The sequence below is a fragment of the Embiotoca jacksoni genome, unplaced genomic scaffold, assembly GCF_022577435.1.
Source record: "Embiotoca jacksoni isolate LCO1_2020_lvr unplaced genomic scaffold, fEmbJac1.0.p SCAF_10, whole genome shotgun sequence".
Taxonomy (NCBI): Eukaryota; Metazoa; Chordata; class Actinopteri; family Embiotocidae; genus Embiotoca; species Embiotoca jacksoni.
Window position 1 is genome coordinate 702,358 of NW_027185230.1, and position 27,955 is coordinate 730,312.

At 41.6% G+C, this 27,955-nt stretch overlaps 1 protein-coding gene across 1 annotated transcript; it reads right to left on the reverse strand.

Annotated features, from left to right (window-relative positions):
* On the reverse strand, positions 1-27,905 carry LOC138205081 (cilia- and flagella-associated protein 44). The gene is made up of 35 exons (XM_069160738.1): positions 27,869-27,905; positions 27,564-27,667; positions 26,771-26,915; positions 25,790-25,952; positions 24,931-25,033; positions 24,623-24,839; positions 23,741-23,855; positions 22,923-23,087; positions 22,203-22,358; positions 22,058-22,105; positions 21,238-21,337; positions 21,012-21,106; positions 20,720-20,929; positions 19,262-19,372; positions 19,013-19,165; positions 17,740-17,955; positions 15,955-16,097; positions 14,689-14,986; positions 11,635-11,690; positions 11,214-11,376; positions 10,654-10,784; positions 10,073-10,278; positions 9,856-10,000; positions 9,588-9,741; positions 8,660-8,901; positions 8,117-8,381; positions 7,817-8,020; positions 6,831-7,026; positions 6,614-6,727; positions 4,917-5,047; positions 4,682-4,798; positions 3,628-3,829; positions 2,815-2,975; positions 2,435-2,569; positions 1-850 (listed from the first exon to the last, which is right to left on the reverse strand). Exons 2-35 carry the CDS (start codon positions 27,637-27,639, stop codon positions 638-640), a joined length of 5,349 nt encoding a protein of 1,782 aa, XP_069016839.1. The 5' UTR covers positions 27,640-27,667; positions 27,869-27,905; the 3' UTR covers positions 1-637.
* Between the last annotated feature and the right edge of the window lie 50 nt (positions 27,906-27,955).

The window sequence follows — 27,955 nt, forward strand, 5'->3', positions numbered from 1 at the left end:
CAAAGTGATCTCAAAGACCTTGGAATAGTTTGATTTTTCAGAGAGGGTGTGGGCTTGAAAAAATATGTATTTGAGTCAGATTGAAGATTTCCAAAGACTAAACCTGAATGATGAAAACTATATTTCAATGAACACAACATCAGCAGTCTGAGGTCACGCAGCATATTTTTCTAACGGAAATTTGTGTTTATTCAGAGGATGTCAGCTAAATGGTAAATGGTCTGTACTCGTATAGCGCTTTATCACCTTACGGTCTCAAAGCGCTTTTACATATTTTTTCCATTCACCCATTCACGCACACGCTACACGCCCTCCTCTCTCCTTCTGGAACGGACAAAACGTTGCCTGATCTGGGACTTTTGTCTGGGAACTTTGCCAAAGAATGGCTACAGCTAACCCTGCACCCATGCACTCTCACCTGCATCGCAGCCGGACACCTCGCTGCTTCACCGGACTCTGGACTCAAACGCCACATTCCCTCAAACAATCAAATTACTCTGGATCAATTACTCCCGTTCAAACCTGCCTCATTCCCTCAACTGGACCCATCAATCATAATCACCGCTGTTCAATCAAACCTTTATTCTTTTCTTTCCAGTTCTGCATTTGGGTCCTAAACTTGCATTAATCATAACAGTTAGTTAGTTTGTTTGTTCACTGTGGGGGTGTGCAGGACGGCGCGCAGTTGGGCTACATCGGGGGGCAACACGTGGCCTCCTTTGCGGGACAGAAGTCTGATCTCTCTCCTGAGGGCCTCAGCCTGCTGCGACTGTGTGTGGGCCAGCTCCTGCAGCTTCCAGATCTCCTCCTGGTCCACACGTCTCTTGTAGTCCTGGAACTGCTGTCTGCCCTGAATACACACAAACACATGAACACACACCGATCAGTCACAACATTAAAACCACCTTCCTAATATTGTGTAGGTCACCCTCGTGCCACCAAAATAGCTCTGACCCGTCGAGGCCTGGGCTCCACCAGACATGTAGGTGTGTCCTCTGGTGTAGGCACCAAGAAATCAGCAGCAGATTAAAAAAAACAAAAACAAAAAGCTCATTTTCAGGTGTTTATTTTATTCTGGGTCTCCACCAGAGGAGCTTTTCATGATTAACAGTTCAAACAAAAAGTTGAATTCATCTTTTACATGCCGAGTATGCCGGCCTGGTATTCCCAGACCTAAAATTCACTCCATGAATATGTGGGTCTTGCCGGCCTTTAAAGGGAATCATTTCCAGTCATTAAATCCTAATGGGATTAGTTCTTAATTAATTATTAATGAAGGCTGCATAGCCCCCCAAATGCTTAGAAACTCCTCCAACACTGGTCGTTGGTTGGTCCGACCTTTAGAATGACCTTAATGTGACCAGGGTTTCCAGACTATGATCACAGTGAAGAACCAGGATACCTGTATGCAGCCCCTGTCTTTTTAAGGCTTGATGGTAAATATTACATTATGTTATTAATTTTTATTGAAATGCAATGTGTTTCATCAGTGACCTCTGCCGTGGTGCATATTAGACAATTGGCTAAATGTAGGCTCATTGATACTGCATTTAAATGGGTTGTTTTATGTAAGTAATCTTTTCATTGTAACCATAGTGTCACTGGACTAACACACACAGCTGTAAAAAAAAGTTTTCTGAACAGGGACCCAGGCCCAGAGTTTTATGTTTCAATTCAACTGTCCAATGTGTGGTTTTTAAGTCAGTTTGGCTTTCTGGAAAAAAGCTCCTTTTTCCCCATACTGCATCCTGCCGCAATCTCTCCCTGAGGTATACAACATGAACATCAATCTGCTCAATCTGAACACGAGCAGATGTGTTTCCTCTGCAGAGGAGAGTTTTTTCCTACTACTTGGCAAATCTTCCTTTATAATAGCAATCAGCCAAGGTGCAAACACACCTGGCTTTTAAAGGGGATGGGAAATGACACTCAATGACAAGTTTAATGCTGAAAATAAGATCTGTCTAACATCATAATCAAGTCTAATCTCACTGTGTGCGTGCTGCAGGTTACGTGTTCATGTCACGCTTTTTTAAGTTTCTTACTTGACAGGGATTGGCTTCCAAAATATTTGTGATTGTCACAAATCCTGCTTGTATTTGCTTTGCCTTAAAAAGATTTTTAAGGTGAGCTCAGACAAACTTTACCCCTTTAGCAGATGGATGTGAAAACTGTCTTTAAATCAAACTCTGCACATCATTCTGAGAACATATAATATCATATTAGGCAGACTGATCATCTTGGAATAAAAAGATCAGGCTGGGAAAAGTTTGAAACTACTGAAGAATGATAGTAAGATATAACTTACTAAATATACTATAACCATACATTGTAAATATATGGTTATGGTATGTTTATATGAACATATGTATAACTCTGTGGATCCCAGCATTGATTATTCTCACATCAGATGAATTTAAGGCAGTAAAGTTACCATTGTCTTCTGCCTGGTGCTGAGTTTCAGCTCCAGTTCCTTCTTCTGATCTAAGAGGCTGATCATGGTGTGAAGATGCTCCGTGTTACACCTGGTCTCCTCCATCGGAGCCTGACGTGCCTCTTCTACCTTTGCCTGACACACACACACACACACACACACACACACACACACACACACACACACACACACACACACACACACACACACACACATCCAGAAAAAGGATCAATAAACTTGTTCCGGTTCAAGTTGTTTTTAAAAATGATATTTTGAATTTGTTGATTATCAAAACAAAACAGAAATACAGACATCTCACAAGTGCTGAAGCAACACACACACACACAGACACACACAGACACACACACAGGTAAGCGTACATCCCACTGTTTGAGCTCCCTGGCGTTCGCAGCTTCTTGGAGGAATTTTTCCTGCTGGAGCTCCTCCAGGTTCCTGTTCCCCGACAATGTCTGCAGAGCCTCCAGATCCACCAGCTTGCCAAACTTTGTCATCATCAGCTGGTCATTTCGCTTCTCCAACTCTGCACCAACACACATGCAGACACACAACAATACACAGATTAATAAACATGATTGAATCTAAGATGTTGGAATATTTCTCCAACACCATCTTGTCAAACTTGCAGCGCAGATCTATTTGTTTTCATCTGTTAGTGTCCTTTCTTTGAATTGTTTGTGTTCATGTGACATGTAAACTTTACATGTATATCTGTGTCACAGATGGTATATAAAAGTGGACGTAGTTTCCGGCTCTGAAAAATGAGGCAGATGCAGAAGTGCCTTAAACTGTAATACCACCGGGTGCCACTAGAGGTTGGCTCCAAAAAGCCTCCATAGACTCCTATTCAACGAGTCTCAAAATTCTCAGTGAATAAAGCTCCTTCTTTTAGTGTTCTGGTCGTCCATCTGAAAATAATCCCGTCATTAATTATAAAATAATCTCCAAAAATATGTGTTTTTGGGGGGGCGTGTCTCTTTCATTGACAGGCCTGTGGTGCAGTCGGGTTACGGCTATCGGTGGGTGGGACGTAGTATTACTGTGTTTCCAATCAGATGGAGTTAGATCCACCACTCCAAATATGGTCCCTTCTTGGTCTGTACACATCTCCAAGGGTTGCGGTTGACATGGAGAGGAGCTCGAGGTCTCTAAGGCCTGACCTGTGTGGCTCTTACCCTGGACCTTGGCAGCCATGTCCTTGCGGTCGTGGATGAGCCTGGCCTGCTGCTGGCGAGCCTGACGGTACAGATCTTTCTGATGGAGCTTTTCCGCCTGCAGCTGGTGGATGCGCTGCTGCAGCCGGTTCAGCTCCGTCATGTTGAGCACCAACGCCTCACTCAGGTCTGACGGCATCGAGCCGTTAGTAACAAATTCAATCTGGCAGACATATGGAGTAAGTGTAAGGAAGAGAGAAGATACAGGAAGTTTAACAAGTCAATATCATATTGTGTAAATCCGGGGCTGTCGATATTTAAATATCATTTTTCATTTGTGTGCACAAGTTACAAAAGAACAAACTCTTTATTTATCATTTATTTTTTTTAAAGATAATAGACATCAAACAATTTAATACAATTTGCCATTGCAAACTTTAAGAATAACAACAATAGCAAGACGGGTCAAATAGAGGAGGCCCATTTTCCATGTTAAGTAAATGAAAAAGGAGGTGCAGTGTCATTCAGACAATTTGTTCCAGCTTCCCCTTTTTATTCAGAAGCTGGAAATATTTGGCAGCAAATTTCTTTTTAGATGCTTTGTTTTTTCATTCAGAAAAAATAAATCTCCTGGTGAGAAGAATTGCTTAAGATCTATTCAACTTAAAAACTCCCGATAAGGAACTCCAAGTCTCATCATAGAGTCATGAAAGAATTGATTGTCCATAAAATTTTAGAGATGGTTTCGAGGACCAAATTCATCAAACTGGATCATTTTAAACGTCCAAAACAAGTCAAGTTTGTGACTCGCAAACAAGTCCCAAGCAAAGGACTGCTCACATCAATCACATGGAGCGACGAGATCTCTGCAGTTTGGCTGTAAATCCAACAGGGATTGGACAGGACATTCTATTAATTTATTATTATATTTATTTATTATTTATTGGTAATTGGTTATGTTTCTACCGTACATCCCAGATATCACATACTTTTTACTTTTCAGTAAGTGGGTTAGGAAAAAACAGAACTGATGTTGTTTTGTCTTCAGTGAAGCTCCGTAGTGTTGGATGTTTACCTGGTGCAGTCTAATGGGCACAACCAGATCCAGTTCGTGCATTTTCCGCTGTTTCGCCTTATTGATTAACTCCAATTCGTCTTCGACTGCCTTACGACTGTTCTCTACTATTTTCTCCTGTAAAAACACAAATCAAATACACACACATACGGCAGGATGTCAGTGAAAAAGAGTGATTAATAACAGAAACACAGCAGTGATGAAAATATAGAGGAATTCAAAGGAGGAGTTTGACCTTCTTCAGGAGGGTCTCGATCTCTTTCTTCAGGGCTTCACTGCTCTTTTTCTCCTCAGCCAGCAATTCCTCCATGTCCAGCCGATGCTCCCGCAGCTGCAGTGTATTCTCAAACAATTCAGGATCACAGCCTAAGACACACAAACGCAGATTCATACTTAAAACTGAAGCCTTAAGAAGCAAAGAGACGAACTGCAGAAGTGCTCTGATCATAATCATTCTGTGCAGGTTTTAACAGCGACTTAAGGACTCTAACCCTAACCCCCCCTAACTCAAACCCCCCTAACCCAAACCCTAAACCCTAACCCAAACCCATCCTAACCCTGACCCTAACCCTAACCCCCTAACCCTAAACCTAACCCTAACCACCCTAACCCTAACCCTACTAACCCTAGCCCTAACCCTACTAACCTAAACCCTAACCCTAACCTTACTAACCCGAACCCTGACCCTAAACATAACCCTAACCCCCTAACCCAACCCGAACCCTACTAACCCGAACCCTAAACCTAACCCTAACCCTACCCCCCCAACCCAAACCCTAAGCCCTAACCCAAACCCATCCTAACACTGACCCTAACCATAACCCCCTAACCCTAAACCTAACCCTAACCACCCTAACCCTAACCCTACTAACCTAAACCCTAACCCTAACCCGAACCCTGACCCTAAACATAACCCTAACCCTAACCCCCTAACCCTAACCCTATCCCAAGCCTAACCCTAACCCTAACCCTACTAACCCTAACCCTACTAACCCTAGCCCTAACCCTACTAACCTAAACAATAACCCTAACCCTAACCCGAACACTAACCCGAACACTAACCCAACTAACCCTAACCCTAACCCTATCCTAACCCTAACCCAACCCTAACCCTACTAACCCAAACCCTAATCCTACTAACCCTAACCCTACTAACCCGAACTCAAACCCTAACCCTACTAACCCGAACCCTAACCCTAACCATATCCTAACCCTAACCCAACCCTAACCCCAAACCCTAACCACCCTAACCCTAACCCAACCCTAGCCCCCTAACCCCCTAACCCTAACCTTAACCACCCTAACCCTAACTCTAACCCCTAACCCCTAACCCTAACCTAACCCTAACCCTTAACCCTAACCCTAACCCAGCCCAATTAGCTGTGTACGCAGACAAAAGTAAAATTTCCCTCCAAACAGGGTTTAAGATGTATATAAAATACCTCAAATTGAATCATAATCTGATCTGGTTTTTCAACATAAAAGTTTTAATTATCTGGTAAAAATCCTTAAAATAACATCTACTCCTTCTCACTCAGTAAAACTTCCAGAATCTATAAAAATCCAAAAATGTAATTTAACATCAGAAAAATTATTACATCTTAATTAACAGAGCTCATATTGAAACTGAGGTGGGGTTTTTTTTTGGACAACATTAAAATCTTGAATGTTTTTTCTATTTATGCATTATGTATCTATCTGGCCCCTGGTCGGGCAGCTCAAAAAGGCTGCACCAAATGTAGGTAATTACAAACAGCCCCTCATGTTAAACAGTTGGTATTCAGGCCTCGTAGCAAATATTCCACCATCAAACCCGCTGTAGCTTTAGATATGCAGGTCTGAAGTGAAATGCTTTGATCTGTCCTGCTAAGAATGAAGAGTTTCCACTTTACTGTGAAAAAAGATTTGTATTTCTTGCAGCATTACACTGACCTGTAGGGCAAAAATTGTCATCCACAGCAGCTCCTCCATCGTCTGTGTTGCTGTCATTGTCATCAGCCCAGTCATCGTCTTCATCTGAGTCTTCGCCGCTGTCCTCTTCTTCTTCTACAAACACGTTGGGATCGTAAAGGACACATGGACAAACTGAAACACACATCATCATCATCATCATCATCATCATCATCATCACTGCGTTCCTTTCTCTCACCTTCATCTCCCGTCTGCTCCTCCTTCTTTACACGTTTAATCTTCTTCTTGAAGATTTTGGTCAGAATCTCTTCAAACTTGTGGTTTTCCCCCAGCAAGTCCTGGAAGGCAGCGGTCAGAGCCTTCTCTCTGTCCTGCAGCTGGGTGATGTCGTTCTGATTCAGCTCCAGCTGCTCTTCACACTCCTCCAGCTTAAACTGTCAGCAAACAGAGAAGACGTAATGTGGATCTATAAACAGTGGTCGGAGGAAGGAAATCACTTGTGTTACCACGTCTACACACAAGGCATAGTGTGAGCACCGCAGCAGCCTCAGTCCTCCTGTGTCTGTACAGGAAGCGCTCGGCTGTCAGTGAAGCTGTTCACATGAAAAATGGAAGCGCAAAAACTCACTTTGGATTACATGTAGGACAAGTGAAACGTGAGCCGTTACATGACCTGCAGCTGATTGATCAAACAACAAGTGGATCTGTCAGACCACAATTAAAAACCGTGTATGAAAAGTCTCCTGTGTAAACAATCCATCAATACTACATGTCTGTCCTCAGGTCTGTTAATGAAGACCAAAATCAAACTTATTTTATAACTCATTCACTTGCAGAATTATAAGTGACATGCTGCCAGTGACCGTGCTGTTTTAAAAAAAATAATAATTTCAGACTTGCTGTGAAGTAAATATTGATGTAAAATAAACTGCAGTAGACACAGTGAAAGTGAAGAGCATTTACGACTGCAGCAACTTTCAGATGTGATTTTGACCAAGTGACTGCCTGGTGTTTGATGGCAACATTTTATTTAGTGAAAAATGTGGCTCTATGTGTGTCTTATGGCTGCATGCAATTCTATCTGCCACTTTAATACTACATCCAGGAGGTTTCCAATCTCCTAAGATCTGAATCCAAACCAAAGGCGGCTTAAAGGAAGGAAATCAAAGAAAGGCAGCAATATTGTACATCAACCAGTCAACAGGTACGTTAAATTCCTCCCACCGTGATGCTGTTCTCCTCCTTCATGCATCCATTGAGCTTCTCTTGCAGGCTGTCCTCGCTCTTCTCAAACTGCTTGAGAAGCAGCATCTCCTGGAGCAGTGTCAGCAGGCAGCGTTCAGCCAGCTTCAGCTGGATGTCCAGACGCAACTTCTGGCCACGCAGCTGCAGGAGCTCCTCATCGAACTGACAAACCGAACTCTCCATCTAAAGATGAAAAATATCCACATAAGACTCCTGCTTCTTTAATCCACCTTCATGGCCTTTGATTCAATCAAAGATGAAGTGTTTCAGGGTGCTTACCTGCTCCAGCAGAGACTTCTGCTCGTGCAGCAGTCTGATCTCCTCCTCCCTCCGCAGCTCCTCCCCCAGCTCGCTCAGCTCTGCTCCTTCATTCACTGCTGCCTCCTCTTCCTCTCTGGTTACACAGAAGGCAGATGCAAAGGACATCCCCTCCTCTCCTCTCTCCTGCTCTTCTTCTTTCTCCTTCTCCCCCTCCATCGCTTTCTCCACCTGCTCCAACAAGCTCACGGCTCCCTCCTGTTCGTCCAGCTTCACGGTCTTAACCCTGTTAGGAAAATAAAAGAATGCAGTGATTCCTGTAAAAGTATAAAATCAGCAGGTTAGAAAAATCTTCCCTATTTTCTTATCTGTTCAATAAACAGACCAGCTTTTCAAAATAAATTCTCTACATGGGTAAAGATGTTAAAGTCCCAAACTGATGCAGCAGTGCAGTATACAGTCATATGTGATAATGCCTGACTGCTGGAGGTCTGCTGGTCTCCTAAAGAGTCATTTTATAGAGAAGTTCAGTATTTATTGTCCACTTCGAGTCTTCTTTCGTACCTCTGCTCCCTCAGCACCCGGTATCGCTCCAGTGTGCCGCGGCTGAACTGCAGCTTCATCTCTGGGGTTTCCTCTGGTAACAAAGATGGCAGGTCGGGTGGGGGGAGGTGGAGATGGGCGGCCAGCCGCTGTTGGACCTTCTGCAGCCGCTGAGCCTGAGCGTGCAACCGGGACACCAGATGAACCTTGGAGTCCCGCAAAGCCCTGATCTGTCCATTCATCTCCATCTGCTTTTCATGGCTCTGATGTGATGGAGGGAGTCATTACATCAACCGGCTGCGCCTGCAACTAATATTCCATTTACTACTGATTCATTTGTAGATTATTTTTAATTGAGTTTCCAGAGTTCAAAATGATATGCTAAATTTGTTTTTGTTTTTTGACTAATAAATAACTCCAAATTGATCAAAAATATATATGATAATGAAATAACTGATTAATCAGATAATGGGGGTTCAGTTTTCTTCCTCTTGTGTTTTATTTTTAAATCATAATCCAAATGAACGATTATTATGTATCACATCGTCACACTCTGAACTTCATGTCATGTATGTCCTAGTGTTTATGTGTGCTTCATTTCCTGCCATTGTTTGGTTTCCCGGGTAGTTGTGTAGTAGTAGTTGTAGCGCAGCCTGTTCACCTCCCAACCTTATGTGAGTCTTTTTTTCTGGTGAACTCACTGTTTTGTGAGTAAAGCTTGAATTTCTTTGACCTCAGATTGTTACTGTGTGCCGATGAGTTGTTTGTTGAGACCCAGTTTTCAAAAGGCAAGTGTCTGAGTGAAACTCCTGCCACCGAGCAGTAACACACTGTGTTTTACTGTATGTGATTGCCATTACAACTTGGTGCTGTAGTTTAACTGCATCTGAGGTCTGTGTGTGGATTGTGGAAACAATTAGCAGATACGTGTATTTGTGTGAGTTTGTACATTTCTGTCCAGGGCAATATGCTCCTTTCTCTTCCTGTCAGGGTTCACTTTTGGGCATTTCACTGCTGTGATGTCTCCGATGTTCTCTTTGGCTTCTTTGATAGCCTGCAGGTCTTTTGGATGGTCATAGTCCACGTTTGGCTTCTCTACATAACTGAGACACCAACAACACATTTTTGCACAACCTCCAAGTATCTATATAGCAACTGATTACAAACTTTTTTAGGAACAAGAGGAAAAGCATTGACCACACTTGAAACCCACTCACATTTGGGCCCATTCCTGCTTCCTCTTTTCTATATTGGCCTGAGCTTGCCCCGCTTTCGCTGCAGCCTTTCGGAGCCTCTCCTCCTGCCGGTCTCCCAGCTTTATCTTTGCCTGGCGAGCCACTGGGGGGCGCAGCATCACCTCTTCTGGAGAACAAACACAGATGAGGTGAAGACGTGTCTATGACAGGTGAAACAAACTCACAAACACTATTTTACCCTCTAATTTGTCTTTCATGGGCTCCATTCTGGATTTCCTGCGTCCTAGTGCAGCATCTCTGTCCTCCTTAGGCTGGCTCGATGTGCTCTGATGTGTGACACTAGTTGAAGGCTCGGTGAGCAACGGCAGGCAATAGGTGGAGACTCTGTGGTCGGAGCGGATGGCGACCACTGTGACCATGTTGGCCTCCAGAGAGTCACTGAACCTGTGAACAAACACATAGAGGGCAGAGGAGTTCATTCTGAGCGGAGGAAAGGCAAATCAAAATGAAATCAAAACCTCTGAGGATGAGTCAGCTTAAATATTTAAATTCATACAAACTCATACAAACTCAGACAACACTCACTACAATTGTGTAATGACCGAATTGCTTGTAACAACAACCCGATGGAACCTGATCGTTGTTTCCAAGTCTGCAAAAACACGTGTAGACTGGAAGGGCAAATGCATTTGGTGCACATTGCTGTAAAAAATTCTGAAGGGACTTTATCTGTGCATGTCCAGGTAATACATTTGTATTTGGTTACTGTGTGTGTGTGTGTATGTGTGTGTGTGTGTGTGTGTGAGTGTGTGTGTCTACCAGTCCTGTGGTTTTCTGAGTGCTATGCTGCAGCGTTCCTGCTCCCAGCCCAGCTGCTTTCTGACCTCCATCACCCGCTCGGCCTTCAGCTTCTCGGCCTGCTCATAGAAATGTGGGTCCAGCTGCAGCTCCTAGACACACACACACACACACACACACACACACACACACACACAACACAGAACTAAGAATATTGTACTAGAATTACATTCCCCAGAAACCGTGCAAGCCTTACCTCGACCTTCAAGCTCACAATTTGTTAAATCTGTGTTACAACAGCAGTCAGGAGCTGATATGTACACACAGGTGTGTTACATGCCTCTTCGTAATACTTGGCATTTGGAGATGCCAGGTATGACGTATGAGCTTTTAATGAAAGTGATGAATTTCACAATCCGTGCTTTGTACAAAAATGTAACAAAAACTGAAGTTTCAGATGCATCAGGCAGAGTTCTATAAATCACATAAAATACTTATTTAAACCAGATCACAGCAAACTAGATGAGTTATCAGTCCTGTGGACAGTTCGAACATACACACCCGGGTGTCTGTGTCTGTACCTCAGGTTTCAGGCGAACGTGCGCCGGCAGACTCTGGTTGTCATTCAGCACTTGTTTGAACTTCTTCTGAAGGTCGGCCAGCTTCTTCTGCTTTTCCAGAATCTTTAGCTCCGCCTCCCGACGCAGGTGGTCGGTTTCCAGCTTTTGTTGAGCCGTCTCAATGCTGGAGAGAGTCAGAGTGGGGGTCAGAAGGGATACAACTTTCATGATTTTCTTGAGTCTCAGTCTTAAATGTTTATCAAAGCTACATCTTCCACAAAAAAAACCCGAAAAAATAACTTAAACATGACAAGATACAATGCAGACAATATAATTATTTACTTCACAATTGAAATGCACAGACAGTCAGACAGAAAGAAATATGACAGAGAGGAAGATAAAGAACAGAGAAAAAGAAGACCAATTATGACTAAAATCTCACCTGTAGGCTGCCGGGTCCTCAATGTCCAGAGCTAATGCCTCATTCTCAAAACCCACCTGAAGAACATATGAACAAAATGATGCTGTTTTTATCTATGAACACCTACAACCATCTATTTGGTTAATCTGCACTGTACAATAAGTCAACTTCTTATTTTGACTACTCAGACTTCTGAAATATCTGATGTTTTCTTCTAAAACACTGCTGATACAGTGAACCAACAACATGTGACAGTTATGACAGTTTAGACCTCATTCAAATGTCGGGCATTACCTGTACAGTTAATAACCTCCTCCATCGAAAAAAAGTTGTTAACCTTGTTAACGTGTCCATGTGGTGTTTATATGCTAGAAGACCATGATTGAAATAAACATAGATCTGCACATACTGAATGAAAGCAAAGGTGTATAGTTACATGAACAGGAAGTATTTCTTTTGGGGAATTTTTTTTTGATATGTAATATTGATGAAGAGAAATTTGTTTTTAAAAGTTGAATCAGTCAGGAGAGGGACTTTAAGACAATACAAACAAACCATCACACAATGTGAAAACAGTTTGTTTTACACTTACAGTGCATCCGGAAAGTATTCACAGCGCTTCACTTTTTCCACATTTTGTTATATTACAGCCTTATTCCAAAATGGATTAAATTCATTTTGTTTCCCTCAAAATTCTACACACAATATCCCATAATGACAATATGAAATTATTTTTTTTTGAAATTTTTGCAAATCTATTAAAAATCAAAAACGAAAAAAAATCACATGTACATAAGTATTCACAGCCTTTGCCATTACACTCAAAATTGAGCTCAGGTGCATCCTGTTTCCACTGATCATCCTTGAGATGTTTCTACAACTTGATTGGAGTCCACCTGTGGTAAATTCAGTTGATTGGACATGATTTGGAAAGACACACATCGTCTATATAAGATCCAACAGTTGACAGTGCATGTCAGAGCACAAACCAAGCCATGAAGTCCAAAGAATTGTCTGTAGACCTCCGAGACAGGATTGTATCGAGGCACAGATCTGGGGAAGGGTACAGAAAAATGTCTGCAGCATTGACGGTCCCAATGAGTACAGTGGCCTCCATCATCCGTAAATGGAAGAAGTTTGGAACCACCAGGACTCTTCCTAGAGTTGGCCGCCCGGCCAAACTGAGCGATCGGGGGAGAAGGACCTTAGTCAGGGAGGTGACCAAGAACCTGATGGTCACTCTGACAGAGCTCCAACGTTGCTCTGTGAAGAGAGGAAAACCTTCCAGAAGGACAACCATCTCTGCAGCACTCCACCAAGCAGGCCTGTATGGTAGAGTGGCCAGACGGAAGTCAGTAAAAGGCACATGACAGCCCGCCTGTAGTTTGCCAAAAGGCACCTGAAGGACTCTCAGACCATGAGAAACTAAATTCTCTGGTCTGATGAAACAAAGATTGAACTCTTCGGCCTGAATGCCAAGTGTCATGTTTGGAGGAAACCAGGCACCGCTCATCACCTGGCCAATACCATCTCTACGGTGAAGCATGGTGGTGGCAGCATCATGCTGTGGGGATGTTTTTCAGCGGCAGGAACTGGGAGACTAGTCAGGATGGAGGGAAAGATGAATGCAGCAATGTACAGAGACATCCTTGATGAAAACCTTCTCCAGAGCGCTCTGGACCTCAGACTGGGGCGAAGGTTCAACAGGACAACAACCCAAAGCACACAGCCAAGTTAACAAAGGAATGGCTTCGGGACAACTCTGTGAATGTCTTTGAGAGGCCCAGGCAGAGCCCAGACTTGAACCCAATTGAACATCTCTGGAGAGATCTGAAAATGGCTGTGCACCGATGCTCCCCATCCAACCTGATGGAGCTTGAGAGGTCCTGCAAAGAAGAATGGGAGAAACTGCCCAAGAATAGGTGTGCCAAGCTTATAGCATCATACTCAAAAAGAACTGAGGCTGTAATTTCTGCCAAAGGTGCTTCAACAAAGTATTGAGCAAAGGCTGTGAATACTTATGTACGTGTTATATTTTCGTTCTTTATTTTTAATAGATTTGCAGAAGTTTTAAACAAACTATTTTCACTTTGTCATTATGGGATATTGCATGTAGAATTTTGAGGAAAAAAATGAATTTAATCCATTTTAGAATAAGGCTGTAACATAACAAAATGTGTAAAAAGTGAAGGGCTGTGAATACTTTCCGGATGTACTGTATATGTTATGGGTTGTTTATCACTAAAGATTATTTTTCACATTGATTTTTTTTTTTCACTCCACGTCTACTGCATATTAAGACCCTGTTTCACCTAGCTCCCTCAACTAAACCCTTTTTTTGACCCAACTTTGCCATTTGCACATTTATAATCTGTACAACCTACAACACCCTCTTTGATTCAAGTAAGCTCAGAGTCCACAAAAAACTTAAACATGCGAGGCTACAACTGAGGCAGACAATTACATCATTGGTTTATCACAGGTGACCCATCCACTTATTTGTGAACTATAGTTTTAAGCTTTAAGCTTTAAATTCTGATTTTGTCATCGCAATCTTCTTGCCAGAAGTGACCATGGTTGGACGAGCTGGGGAGAAGTGAGATGTGGATCTGACTGAGAAGCTGAGGACACTGTGCCCGCTCACCGGAAACCTGACTGCAACCCAGGCATGTCAATGAGGCATGTTTGGTAGTGTGTTTGGCATGTCAATCAAGCCAAACACACTACCAAACATGCCTCTCTTTGAAGCCTAATATCTAATTACAGTAATGATGGAATTATTTTCAGAAGGACCACCAGAACACTGATCAGAACTAGTGAATTTAGTGAATGACACTATAATGACTGGAGGAAAATATGTATTAACCTACTTTTTTTTATGAGAAGTTGATGCTTTTTCAATGGTAGATATTTTTTTGATGCAGCCCTAATTGGCCCCCAGTGGTATTGTACTTCAAGATACTTGCGCATCGACCAGGAGACTGTGTGCATATTTGCATATCGATTCTATGGTTTATCGCGACAAGGACGCAACAGAAAATAAATAAAATAAATGTCAATTTAATATGGACTGACCCTGGGTGAAGCAACCTCGGCCCTCTTTTTCTGCAGGCTTTTCTGCAGGCTTTTCTGCAGCTGCTCCTCCTCCGGAGGAAGCATGCTGAAGGAGAATATGTTCCCATCGTCTCCCGCTGTCAGCACAAAGAGGTCGTCGTGGCTGCAGCGGATGTGTCGCAGGTGTCCGTAATAGTTGTCGTGCATGCTGAGAGCCCAGTAGGCCTGCATGGAGGTGAGGCTGTGGTCGCCAGGCTGCAGAGGGTAAACCCTGATGGAGCCTGAGTGCATGCCACAGAGCAGCAGCTGCCTGTTGGAGCTACAAAACACCAGGAAGGGCATTTCAACTATCACCTTAAACAGTAACCAATACTGTTGTGGTTCTATGTGTCAAGAAGGCTGTAAAGTTTACATCCTGAAAAGGTCCTTAATTTCTGGCTTTATTTCACACTCTTTCTGTGTGAGTGTAACACAGACTGGCTGTTACCATTTGACTATTTCAACCCGGACATATACGACCTGGCCGTGATCGGACCACAAGTGGCCAGCAAAAGTACAGATGGAAACACACTCAGGTCGCATATGTCCGGATTGATGTAGCCAAATGGAAACAGGGTCAGAGTGTTGTTAAAGGGACTCTCTTGATGCACAGATTCAATTCTGCCTTAATTGATCTTTGACCCTGGGAGATATCCCTGACCATATAAATTTACAACCTGGCATCACCCTAAAGCATGTAAGCAAATTAACTGAGAAGTATGCATGTCACAAAAGTTACATAACGTACGTTATATAATTTTTTCTCTCGTGTGGACTCCCTCCCACCACCACCAGCGTCCTCCTTCTATGACTCTTTGCAATTTCTCACATGACATCGACCCTGGTCATACATGCATGTACTTTAACATCTAGGCAAGATAAAATATGACATTGACATGGTATCCTCTACTAGACTGACAGGTGCATTACACACTTTGGTGTAATACAAGGCAGGAAGGTTATGAAGATGAAAATAGTTGCCTTTTTACACATGCTATAATCAAAGAGCAACATTTCTGATTTAATGTATTAATAATGAATATAAGTTCAGTATTCACTCTCTTTAAGCTCCACCAGTTTCTGACAAAACTATCTGTCTATGTAGTCGCTAGATGCTTCATGTTAATGCTGCAGTTAGTTGCTAACTTTAACCAATTTACACAGTAATGTGCTGCAAAACCAAAACAATGAGCTGAAAGAGGTCGTATTTGAATCATATGAAGCATTCTGATTGGTCAGCCTGGCTACCTGAAAGTGAGGGAGCGAATAGGGTCGTCGTCTGCGTTATTAACAAGCAGAAAGTCAAAGGGTTCATCCTCCCGCTGTTCCGGATCCTCATCCTGGTTCTCAGAGAACTTACAGTGATACAAGAAACCTGAGTCAAAGCCACCCTGCAGGAGAGAGAAAAATACATTCAGTCTTTAAGGAAGATTTTATCCTCGGATACCTTTCCTGAATTACTAATGTGTCTCAGCTTCCAGCGATGTTCCATCTTCCAGAATGTATTGTGACATCCACAAATAATGATGATAAACTTCTACTATTAACCTCCACATCGGGTTACTGTTTGAGGTTCTTGATACAACTGCTGGTAGAATACTTACAGATCATGAAACGTACTGTAGTTAGGAAACACATTTTCATTGTTGAGCCATTAATAAGAAGTGACAGCTGATCAAACCCAGTAGCACTGAGTCTATTCCAGTCAGGATCAGCTGGTGCTGATAGTCAGACAGGGAAATAACATTATACGGTGTGTCGTGTTGAAGGACTCACTGCCAGTTGTTCTTATTAAGGCCCTGTTTACATGACATCAACATGCGTCCTGAGTGATCTGATCACAAAATGTGAATACACCCATGACTGAGTGACACTCCACTCTGGTCAGACCACATCGGAGGATGCATGTGGCCACATTCTTTTAGCAGTGTGAATGCAATGCATCCTGGGTCACATATAAGAACCACTTTAACTGACATCCTCTGAATAAACAAAAATTTCTGTTGGAAAAAATATCCTGCGTGACTCTGTAGACTGCAGCTGAACCGTACAGGAAGTGGAAACAAAAACCTGCAAAATACAAACTAAACTGAACAGCATGAACAGTTAATGTATCCACCGCAGCATGGAGCCAGACTGTCTCAAACCCGCTGGAATAATCAAATAAACCGACGTGATCGGGTCACATCTGACGGTTCAGGTTGTGAATTACAAACTCGTATTCAGACATAGAAGGCTAATTGACAGTGCATTAAAAAAAGGCTTGGGTAAGCAAGGGTGTCTCATTGTGTTAAATACCTGTTGCCTCGACTCATCTCTCCACTGGTTTCTGTCCGTGTTCACGTGTTTATTTGTTTGTTTATGTACATGGTGTATATATTTATTTGCATATTGAGCAGGGAAGTGAGATCCAATCACAAGTGGTCAATCGAGATGCATGTGGAGACGCTTGATAATGGCAGGTGTGAACAGAACGTATGTTTCTGTCCACTTGTGATCGTATCACCCAGGATGCATGTTAATGCCAGGTTTGATCAGGGCCGAAGATTATAGAATAATTCACGGCTCATGTTTCACCCATCAGTGCATGCCCCATCTCGGCCAAATTGGAGTTTATTCTTAGTTTCTTTTCAGTGTGGAGTGCTGAATCAGTTAACAAGGCCAACTCTCACAGATGAGTTTATATTTGTAGCTTACCCACTGATTACTGTGTGGTTGCTGTATTCACTCAGACAAAAGAAACTGTGGTAGAAATATTTGTCAAGCAGACAAATAGTGAGTTTCCATACTCTGTCACCTTAAACTGTGGCTTATACATGGAGGTGGGACACTGATTGCAAAAGTTAATGGAGATCTTTTTCATCTATGAGGCAAGAATGAGACCAAAGACAACCTGTTCTGGTCCTGCGTTGCATTCAGGTTGATATTCAGCTTGTGCAGCTGCAGGAAATTGGTGTGTTTTAGAAAAATTAAATCAAAGTTGTCTAATTCTGTTACTGTTAAGAAATCCGTAGTGTATGGCTGTGTGTGTACCATGGAGAGCCAGAACTGTCCAGACTGTGAGTAGAAGCCACAGCAGAGAGGACTTGGAGGATCTGGGATGTGGAAAGGTGGTAACTCTTCCTCTTTCTCATCTTCTTTCTCCTCTTGCTCTTCATACAGCTGCTCCGATTCCTTTAACTGCTCTTTATCTTTCTCTTTCTCTTTCTTCTCCTTTACAGCCTTACGTCTTGCAATTTCCTCTTCTCTCTGAAACACACAAACGCACAGATTGAAACACAAATCATCTCATCTGAAATGCTGGATTTATTACCTGCGGCAGCAGTGTGTATGAATACAGCAGGAGATGAAGGACACAGAGATGAGATCAGAAGTCAAAGGGAGTTATTGGTGGGTTCTAATATGGAAACAAGATGTTTGTATATTAATGTGAGAATATAGAGAATTTGGCCTGTTTTGCTCTCATAAGATATCTTTGCAGGATGGCACATAGCGATGAAATGTGAAGGTCTTTGCAGTTGATAATATATAAAACCTCCTTAATGATCTGGAGTTGTAAAACTATAAGAAGAAAAAGTCAAACAAGCTTATAGAGAGGAAAGAGCAACATGCAGTTAATGAACAATAAGCACACATTTGTTTGTTGGTAAAAGTGGCTGATTTGGTTTCTCATATGCAAATGGCACATGCAAACATCTGCTTTTGGCAGTAAAACTCTGAGTCTGACTGACTGGCCTTTCAGTATTCTGAAGTAAATCCAGACATAGAATCTCAATATTAGGCATTCTGTAAAACTATTAAAATAAAGACAATAGTTGTATGTAAGGGGATGATTGTAATGCTTTTTTCAAATGTGTTACAACCCACCTCTGTCTGTCCTTGTTCAACTAGCTGTATCAGCATAGCGGTTTAATATTAACACGGGAAAAATGCATTATATTTTGAATGAGAAACTGATTTTGAAATCTAAAACAAGCCATATGATTGTATCTGCAATCGTAAAGTGCTAAACAAAAAATAGACTTTGTTAAAAAATTTACTTTCTCACCAAAAAAAAATGTTGCTCTATAAAATCTGCATCTGCCTGTTTACAGCCTTGAAAATCACTACATGGGATTGGGGAGGAAGTAGGTAAACAAATGGTCGAGTAACTCCTATCTTATTCCTGTTATGAGGTTTTGGTGGTGTTACAACTTTCCCCATGTTACAACATGCCCAATCTACCCCACAACATGATGTAAATACAGTTCTACAGACGTATTTATTTAATCCAACAAATTTAAATTAAGACAGAGCGTAGTCAGACCTTGATTCGAGATTTGATGCTCCTGAACCTGAAGGATCTTCTGGGCAGCTCCGGCACCTGGAAGGTTTTGGCCGGCTTCTGGGCCTCTGGGTCAGGACGCTGCACCTCGACCACGTGACCGTTCTGACACAGAATGAGCAGCCTGTTTTCAGTCTGTGTAAAAATGTAAAAAAAGAAAAAGAAATGTTAAATGAACAATTTTCCATCACAGAGACACTTGGGTTCAAGTAAAATGAGAACCAGACTTACGTGGGAATGAGGTGACCACTCCAGTGTCTGCACCGGCCCGGGAACACGGATGAAACCGATGGGGTTGTATTTCTCCCCGACAGTGAAGAAGAACACCGTGCAGTCGGCGCTCTGAGCAGGAAGGTCAGAAAGGCAAATGGAAAAAACAAAACTACGGTCAAATAAAGTGTCTATAATAGACAATAATAGAAACTTTGACAAAAAGCATAATCCACAGCTCTAACATTAATCTCTGTGTTAAGATTTAATTTATGAATGTGAATAAATTAAAACTTTGAATATACACTGGTTCACTATCAATGTTTAAGAGACATTTAACATCCTTAGTTAGATTCAAAGCTGCAGTAATAAACTTGACGGGTTGCAGTAGATTAAGTCTGAGTTATGTCATGATATTCACATAAAACTATTAGGTTACTTAATTTCTTCTTATAAAGTAAAGACGTGGGTCGAAGTGATGGGAAAAAACATCCTGAGTCAAGCTGTTTCTGATCAAATGTCATTTGGTCATTTGCAAATTTAAGTAAATAAAACTCATCATCGCCTCACCAAAATCAGATGAATTCAATACTTTCTTTACTATTTACTGCTGTTTAGATACAACAAAAAACAAACAGAAATCAAAGAAGGGTATTAACTTTGTCTCAGCATTAGTGTGCAGTTTGAAACTGACGCACACAAAATGTTTTACTTTAGATGTGGAGTCTTTTTCACAAAGATTTATTAGACTAATCTGTAGAATTAGGCCAGTCTTTATTTTTTGTTCTTAAATGAATTGGTCAACCAAGTTTTTTTAGTTTAGAAAAAAGTTTAAACTTACTCAGAATTCATTGGCAGTCAGTGCAAATGAAGGTAATCAAGAGAAAGCTTTGTGCAAGAGATAAATTTAGACTACCTAGCTGAAGTCCAGCTGTAGTTTAGTTGAATCTAAACTACAGTCAAAGCCTGATGTGAAATGTTTTTTGTGCCTCGTATTAACTGTGAAATGAAGAAGGCCTGTTTTTGGTTCTTTGTACCATACAAGTAGAATGAACTTCAGCACAACTCAGTGTTATAGACATTCAGAGACACAAGACACTTCAAAGCTTTTCTTATTGATCTTGTGATATGTGATTGTTTTAATTAGTTTGTGATGACTGAATTGACCTGTCTGTATTTGTGATTGTGTGTATACGGAACATATTTGTTCTCAGGCCTCTGTTGCAAAAGAAATTTAAATATTATGTAACGAAACAAAACTTCTAATCTAGGCTGACTACAACTGCCATTGAAACAGACTTCAAGATCTTGAAGATTTCAAGAATTCAGAGTACAGAGGAGAAGCACAATCACAATACTTTGTGAGTAATGTGACAGGCACAACTGTCTTTTGACAAAGTGCTGCCTCCCATGGAACTGTGTGTTTTCTAATAGTGGCTGTCACCGTGATAAATACCGTCTCCCTGGAGAGCCTCTTACCCCCGTGGCCAGGACCTCTCCATTCTGCTCGTATGCCACAGCGGTAACAGGAGCGTTATGAGGTTTGAACGCCTGTTTGAGGCGCAGCTTAGCGTCTCCTGTGGGGCTCCATCCGCTGACCACATGCAGCCCCTGAAGGTCATACAGCTCCAGCAAGCGGACCACCCCGTCCTCAAAGCCTGTCACCAGTAAGCCTCCACTCTGCGTCACCTGAAAGCAAACACCAGAGGTCAGCGCTCCTTCTTCAAACTGTATGTGAAAGAATGATTCAGTTCTGCATCAACACTCTTACCAATGGTGGAGCCCAGCTGAGAGCAGTTCCACCCTGATTGAAGTAGCTGCTGGTCAGTTCTCTTTTTGCAAGGAAGTCAAAAACTTTGACGGAGCCTGGGGAGCATGGACAGGCGCAGGCAGAGTACCTGTTATAGTGTGTGTGTGTGTGTGTGTGTGTGTGTGTGTGTGTGTGTGTGTGTGTGTGTACAGTACATGTGCAGGTGTGGAAGTGCACATAGACTCACGGTCCTGAGCAGTTGTGGCCATCAGGTGGGAATTCTTCGATACGTCCAGGCCCCGGATCGCCCCGGCGTGGAAGGAAAACAGGCACTCTGGATCTGGAGTCTGCTCACATGTGATACGAAAACTGTTATTTCACTGGCCGAACACACTGTGTTTATTACAACACACAATGCTATAGGAGGGACATTTAAAATATGATGACAAGTTTAAAATACCCTCATAAAGAGGCGTGGAGCATTTATTCTTTCATAACAGGCCTCTAAATTGTGAAGAAAAGGGTAGATCTCTCATCTTGTGTCTCCCTTATTTCTCCTGAAAATAATGGTAGATTAAAAATGCATATTGTGATCTTATTTACCATATTCAGTGAAATATTGGTAATTAAAATGTCTAAAAATCTGTTAAATGCATTTACATCAGTTCTCTGGGAGACATCAGCACAGTGACGAAACCAACTCTCAGATTTGCTGTGCAGTAAATCTTACATTACATTGAACTCCACCAGCCTGCAAATGTTTTCTTTTTGGTCTAATTTGTCTGAATTTATCAAGAAACTTTACCACCTGTTGATTAAAAGTTATTTGAAGAATCCAGAGACTACTAACCCTACTGAAGGTGGCATATTTTTGACACGACATTTAAAATTAGAAACAGGCAATATCACATACACATCCTCATAAACACTCATATTCAGCCCAATACATGTCAGGAGTTTGTGCCCTAATTAATTTCAGTCAGTCAATTTAAACATAGTGGACTGTGGACTGATCAGCCAGACAAAGTTTAAATATATAAAAACCCAAAGTGACGTCGGAATCTCACCGTGTTGGTGAATGAAAGATCCAGTTTCCAGATGGCGCCACTGGAATCCTACAAGACCACAGAGCAGAGAGATCAGGACTGAGGTGAGGCTTTGATCATGTACAAACTGCTTTAATTAGACACTTTACACGTTTTGCACTCTGACCTGAGCAAACCAGATGAAGGAGTCCGGCAGGGAGCTCCTGACCACAGAGGAGAGGCAGACGTTGTGTCCTAGTACCATCTCATTAATGGGCTCTATCTCAAACCTGCTGCTGTCGCTGCTACTGTCGGCTGTGTTGATCCTCTCGAAGTCCCAGCCCTGCAGGGAGGGTGACAAAGTCAACCTGAACATTAGAAAAGATTTACATTCTTTCTGTTTATGTCCACATATTTATATATGTGTATTTTTAGACCTCAGAAGGACAACTGCCATGGCCAAAACTAAATTAAGAAAATACAACATAAACTATCTTGCTACTAGTGCTCTCTTGGCAATTTTGATGCATCAATGTGTATTACTCCACCTCTGAAAATAGTCCTCGAGTCATTATTTACCCTTTATTTTGTCATCCTTTCTAAACACTACAGAGTCCAACTGTTACTGAGTCTTTTTCAAATATGAAAGTATGAACAATGTTCCTTTCAGGGTGGCTGTGGCTCAGATGGTAGAACAGATTACCCCCTTAATATTACATTAGTGGTTCTTTCCCCGGTTCCTCCTGTCTACAAGCCAAAGTGTCTTTTGGCAAGACACTGAGCCCCAAGTTGCTTTCGATGGAGGGCGAGAACCTTGCATGTGTGCATTTGTGCATTTACTTTATTCCCTGTGAGACATTTGGTTTGCTGCCACAAAATGACGTAACAACATCTGAGGGTATTTTACCCGGACAGCTCCATCGTAGCCAATCGTCATCAGCTGTCCATCTTCGAGGGCGAAGGGCTGGACCACCCCGACGTGGCAGTTCTGCCCCTCCTTACGGGAAATCTCCACCTTGATGGTATTCCCATCCCACAGCAGCAAGTTGCCCCACTCTGTGCCCGACACCACCTAACAGGACGAGACATTAAAAGCCTTTGCATCGGTTTTAGTAAGAACCGAACACGCTAGAAAAATCACAAGCGTCACAAAGTTAGTGAAGCGTAGCAGTGATTGTTCTGCCAGAGAGGGAATATCATATCATATATAAATCATCAAATAAAATCAAACTAAATTTAAAAACTAAAACATCTTAGATTGGGAAATGACTACAGCAATATGTTTTAGCCCCGATGGTGTCATGACTATAGGCACTGCACTCTGTTTACCATCTTTTGTCCAGACTGAAATATTGTGACAAAATATTTAATGGATCACAGACCTCCATCATCCCCAAAGGATGAATAGTGATAACTTTGGTGATGTCCTGACTTTTAAACTATCGCCATCATCAGATCAAAATTTGTTAACCAAATAGTGACAAAAGCAGTAACATTTCATCAGCTGTACTTTGTTTTTCCTGCATGCCAACAAACTTAACAAAGACGGTGAACAACATACCTGCTAAACCTCAGCATGTTTAACAGGTTTGATTTGACAACGTAATTGTAAATATGTCAGCATGCTGACGTCAGCATTTAGCTCAGTATCTCAGAGAGATGCTAGTATGGTTGTCGACTTGCATACAGTATGAACAGAAAGCATTTGAACAGCAGGGTGCAGACCTTTCCATCAGGAAGTTCCACGTAGCCCTCAATATCAGTCGCTATAGTTTTCCCAAAATGTCCCACAATGCCTTGCAATTTAGGACCTGTGAACGTCTTTGCCATTTTCCAGAACCTGACAGAGAGAAGAGGAGAATGTTTTTTCATCTTATATATATATATATAAAATATTTAATAACATACAAGTGACTAATTGAACAGCTGATGTTTTCTGTCATTAACAGTTGAGATGTCATGAGTAAAGGACAATTTAATGGTCCAGAGCGGTGACTTCCTGACGTTTAATTGAATTGTCTGGCAACCTAATGAGAACAAGAGTCCAGGAAGTAACTGAGCCGGCCGAGATACAGGCCGGCACATAACCCCAATGATATGAATTCTGACACTTAAACAAGATATAACGTGGGAATCAGAAAGCTGGGGCTGATAAGTGGATTTTGTGACATTTGGATGAAGCCAGCCTCCCTGTTTCTAGTAGATAACCTAAGCTAAGATAATTGTCTGCTTGCTCCTGCATTATTGATCTGCTCTTCTAACTCTCAGTCAGAAAGCTAATAGGCAAATTTTCCAAAATATTGAGGTGTTTCTTTAAAAGCACCAATCGTTGGTTCAAGTTCAGGCAGATTCTTAGTGGTTTTGGGTTTAAACTGGTCTCGGCTGTGACACATACGTCCATATATGATTGTTAAATATCAAAAGGACACATTTCTTTTTAAATTTTTGTTCATTTACTGCCTACTGCTGTAATATTTTTTGCTCAAAGACCATACAATCTGCAAAATCCTCATTTACCCACTAAAAATGAAACTGGGTTACTGAAACTGAAATCCAAGCTTTGTTATCAGGGTTACAGCATTTTGAATGATTCAGTATGTCCTTTACTTGATGTGTGCAGATCCTGACGATGTGAGCAGGCCTGGGTTGTATGGGGAGAAGCTGACTCTGTACACCTCCTGTGAAATGGCCTTGCAGCTCAGCATCACCTCCTCCTGCCTCCAGTTCCACAGAGTCAGCATGTAGTCAGGTGCACTGCCCACGCTGGCCAGCAGGCTGCCATCATGGTTAAAGTCCACAAAGCTGTAGCCCTGCTCTGTGCCACCTACAGACACGCATTTTAAAATATGAACATCAAATAATGTGTTATAACAGCTGTGAAAAAAAAAAAATCAATGAATGTTGGTCACATTTACCTCTGAGGACGCGGTGCAGTGCTAATGAGGGGTATTCATACACTATGATGTCGGGCTGGTTTCCCTTCTCAGCTGCAACAAAGTACTCCTTGCTTGGGTGGGCCTTTACACACACACACACACACACACACACACACGCACGCACGCACGCACGCACGCACGCACGCACGCACGCACGCGCGCGCGCACGCACAAACAACGTCAGTAATGTGTATTTGCTCCACAGCCATGTTACAAAGTAAATAACATGTTGTCAGATGATTCAAGACAGCTTTAGAACAGAAAGCATTTTATAATCGGATTGGTGTCCATCAATTACCTCTTCTTCTCACATCATTATGTATGTTGGAGGACAGTCACTGTTCATGCTGTGTGAGATCTATGCATGAACCAGGACCTGTACATGCTGCAAATGAATAGCTATAGCTCCAGTATGATTTTTAGTAAATGGGCTAAAACGTAAAACCACCAGTATTGTCTGAAATGTTACCATATAAGACTACTATGAGATCTGAATTTCATCTTTTTCCACAGCTTTGTAATTTAGTACATTGTGATAAATTACAGATGCTTTTACTTTAAAGCAAATAGAACTTTAACTTTTTAGGTGATCCTCCACATTATTTGTACAGATTCTACTCTTAATGCTGCATTACAAGTCATAATTCGATCGCCAATCTGCCTGTAAAACATGCCAGTAGATACAGCAGATTTCACCCCGTAAAACAACACAAAGTGTGAACCTTCGAGCAGCTGCTGAAGTACCACAACTGTAAGTGAACAAATGTGACGTCATCCATCTCATCAGTTTTTCCTGCTGTGGGTCACAGACAAAGTGGAGTCTCAGTGTGCGCCTCACCGTGATGGAGCCAATTCCTCCTCCGCTGCAGGAGCGCAGGTATCTCTGTTCCTTGGTGGAGACGTCCAGCAGGACGAGCAGATTGCCAGCGATGAAGATCAGAGTTCTGTCATCCAGCAGCTTCAGGTTTTCCCTGCGCCTACTGTCATAGCCAAAGGAGTGACTGAATGCAGGACCAATGAAGGATGAAATCAGATTCACTGAAGCTTTACGCTGGAGTTACTTTAGATTTCTTTGTTACCAAATGTCCTGTAATAATAATAATAATAATAATAACTGCTCATTTTTAACACCAATATATCTTGCCCTCCATTAAATATTCTATTTTTACTATTAATTTGTAAGTAATAGTTGTGAAATATCACATACTCTTACAAAATGATAAAATAATATTGTGATGCCTCTTTATTGTGATTATTGGTTTCAGTGTATTATTTTGACATCTATCATTCACATATATTTCAAATTATTGTATTATTACTGCATAGTGTGTGTACTACATACAGTCTACTGCACATATTATACATGTTTACATGTATTTTGTGTTTAGGATTCATACTTAACCTCATATACTGGACTAATGCCTATGTGTAGTATACACATAATGGCTGCAAAATTGCCTTATATAGTCTGCAGTAGGGTGTAAGTGTATCTGAAATGAAAGCCAATGAAGACGTTAATAAGCACACACAAACAGACGGGACTAAAAAGTTTGTCTCAGTGAAGAAAAGGAGCAAAATAAGACCCAAGACTTCAGCTTCCAAAGGTTAGAAAGTTCACTACAAAGCTACAGAGTTAAATTTTTACTGTTAAAGGCATGATATTTCTGTGAATGACAAATGTCTAAGGTCGAATACATTTTGTGGATAGTCTCTGTGATGGATGCTTAGTCTACTTCTGTTTGCTGAGCATCATGAGAGAAAGTGAGAGGAGCTGTGGTGTGAAATGCTCTTCAGGAAGCCATTTTAAAAAGAAGGATACGAGAGGTGGAGGAGGTTCTCTGGGATTTCAGACTCGGGTGTGATGAACGCTCTGGAGTGAAGCTCCTCATATTTGTAGTGGATGTCTGCAAAGATCTGTTTTTTTTCAGACTCCTGCTGCATCACTGAGTTTTCGGTATCACATCCTGTGACAGAGGAAATGTTTAAAAGCAATTCTTTATGTACCAAACAAATTAACATGCATTTTTCCTTTAAAGTAGCAAGTCTGTCATGACAAACACCATAAAGAAGAACAGGTCATTGGAGACTTTCATGGGTTTCCAAAAGATTACAAAAACACGAATATTAAACCACTGTCATTGAATTAACACTGTCTTTCAGTAAAATTGCTTCTCTCCACAATTTTACATAACAAAGTAATTGTTCATGATTTTTACTCTTCATCAGACATCTGCTCTTCACCCTTCAGCTGTCTTTTTAACTACTGTCAACGGTGACATTTAAACTTCATACAGTGCACACACCTGAACTGTCCTCACCTCTTCCACTAGACAATATTTTACTTTTCAACTAACGTAAACAAAAGGAAATCATTTACGTTTATTGTTTAGACATCCATTAACATTTCATAATGAAAACATCAACCGGCACCTCAACTGCTTTCTTTAGACATTGACTAATGTTTCTGTTAGATATCATGTAATATTTCAACTGTTTTTATTGTTCAGATATCAACTAACATTTCAATTGTTTTCACATCTTACTTATGTGTCAATTGGCACTTTGAAAGCCTTTATCTCGGTATGATGAACGTGATGATGCTCTAACTTTACCTTCACTGTGTGCAGCTGCTTGTTTCTCAGCCTCTTCATCAACACACGTTGTGCTTTCTTCCGACATTTCTGCCATTATATCATCTGCTCCTCTTGCTTCTTTTCTGTTCAATAAACAGTGTCATCTGTTATTCAAAGTAATTTTTCAACTTGAAAAAAACTGACCCTAAACTAAAACAGCATACATACAACATTAGCAGCTGACTTTTAGTTATTCTGCATCAAGCTCACAATTATTGTACAACGTTTTTCAGATAACTATACTAGTAATTATTAGCCCTTTACCAATATTTAACGTTTTGTACCTTCTGGATTTGGCTTTGTAATCGCTCCCCGAGCCTGTTTTCTCATGTTGCCAGGCAACGGGGAAGGTCAGGCTGCAAAGGCTGACG